The following is a 1,234-nucleotide window of genomic DNA, read 5'->3' as shown; positions in this document are numbered from 1 at the left end:
CTTTCCCTGAATGGCCTGGCAGGGACATGGAAACTCCAGTGCTCACAGCAGGTCCAACAGCTTCCAGGGGCTTAGTTAGACAGGATCTCTTGGGAGTCCCTCACTTACACTGAGCCTCCCAGGTCAGCCTTGGATCTTCCCGGCTCCTCACTTGCACCCATATGCTGCAGCAGCCTTAGTGGCTTATAAATTTACCAAAACAGAATATTCCAAACCAGGCTGCAAGGTCTTAGAGAAACGTAATGTGTCCTAAGTGAACTAAGTGAATGTATTGCTGGCATCAGCCTTTCGATATTATAATGGAATGTTTTTCTTTAAAATAGTATCAGGCTTACTATGGAGCATTTAGAGCTGTCCACAAGGAAAACGAAACTTCTGAAGAAGTCGGAGACCTCCGTGCCTTGCGTTTTTTATCTGTGATCTCAATTGTGGACCCTTGGATTTTCATCATTTTCAGAACATCACGATTTCGGACGTTTTTTCACAAGATTTTCATAAGGCCTCTTAAGTATAGAAACTGGTACAATTCCTGCCAAACAAACGTGGAATCCAGTCTGTGATAATGTTTTACAGTCTCTGGTAAACTGAGGAATGTATCACTTTCTGTCAAAGAACCAAGACAAAAAAAAAATCTTACAATTTAAATCCTTAAAAGTTATCTCCCATAACAAAATATCTAAATGTATTGGATATCTTAACAATATATTGTCACTCTATATTTACGAACAATTTCAGTAGATTTTTTTAAATTTTAGGTTATTAATACTGATTAAAATTTTATATATTGTAAACAATGTTATAAGTCCTAAAGTTATGATATTGCTTAAACATTTGTACTTGGTGTCCCTAATATTTTAGAGAGGTTTTTCTGAGTCTCTAAATCCAATAGAAACACCACCGTTTACAATTGTGATGGGTATTCTTAAAATTTCTTACCTATTCATTTCTAGTGAAATCCGATTTGTTTATTTTGTATCATAATTTCCCCTGTTTAATTATTTTCTTTGTCAACTGATCTAAGTATACCTGGATTATAGATGCTCTTCAGAGAAGTGAGGTGGGAAATACAGCCAAATTAGGAGTATGGAGGGGCCTTATCCAGCCAACATCTGGAAGGCGCTCATTGCCTCACATGGAGAGGAAAGCTATAAATAAGTAGATGCAAGGCAAGATGTGACTATGCCCACAATCCAGAGGAGAAAAATTAATTTTTATCTTTTGAAGTCCAGTTTCT

General features: G+C 37.0%; 1 protein-coding gene across 1 annotated transcript in view; it reads left to right on the top strand.

The window, feature by feature from the left end:
- Positions 1-717, top strand: part of PTGDR (prostaglandin D2 receptor) — a 7,685-nt gene extending 6,968 nt beyond the window's left edge. The window contains exon 2 of the mRNA XM_006920187.3: positions 324-717. Coding sequence (XP_006920249.1) covers positions 324-560 — 237 coding nt within the window. The 3' untranslated portion in view covers positions 561-717. The remainder of the gene's footprint in view (positions 1-323) is intronic.
- The last annotated feature ends 517 nt before the right edge of the window (positions 718-1,234 follow it).

This window comes from Pteropus alecto, unplaced genomic scaffold (genome assembly GCF_000325575.1).
Source record: "Pteropus alecto unplaced genomic scaffold, ASM32557v1 scaffold86, whole genome shotgun sequence".
Taxonomy (NCBI): domain Eukaryota; kingdom Metazoa; phylum Chordata; class Mammalia; order Chiroptera; family Pteropodidae; genus Pteropus; species Pteropus alecto.
This window is presented reverse-complemented; position numbering and strand designations above follow the sequence as displayed.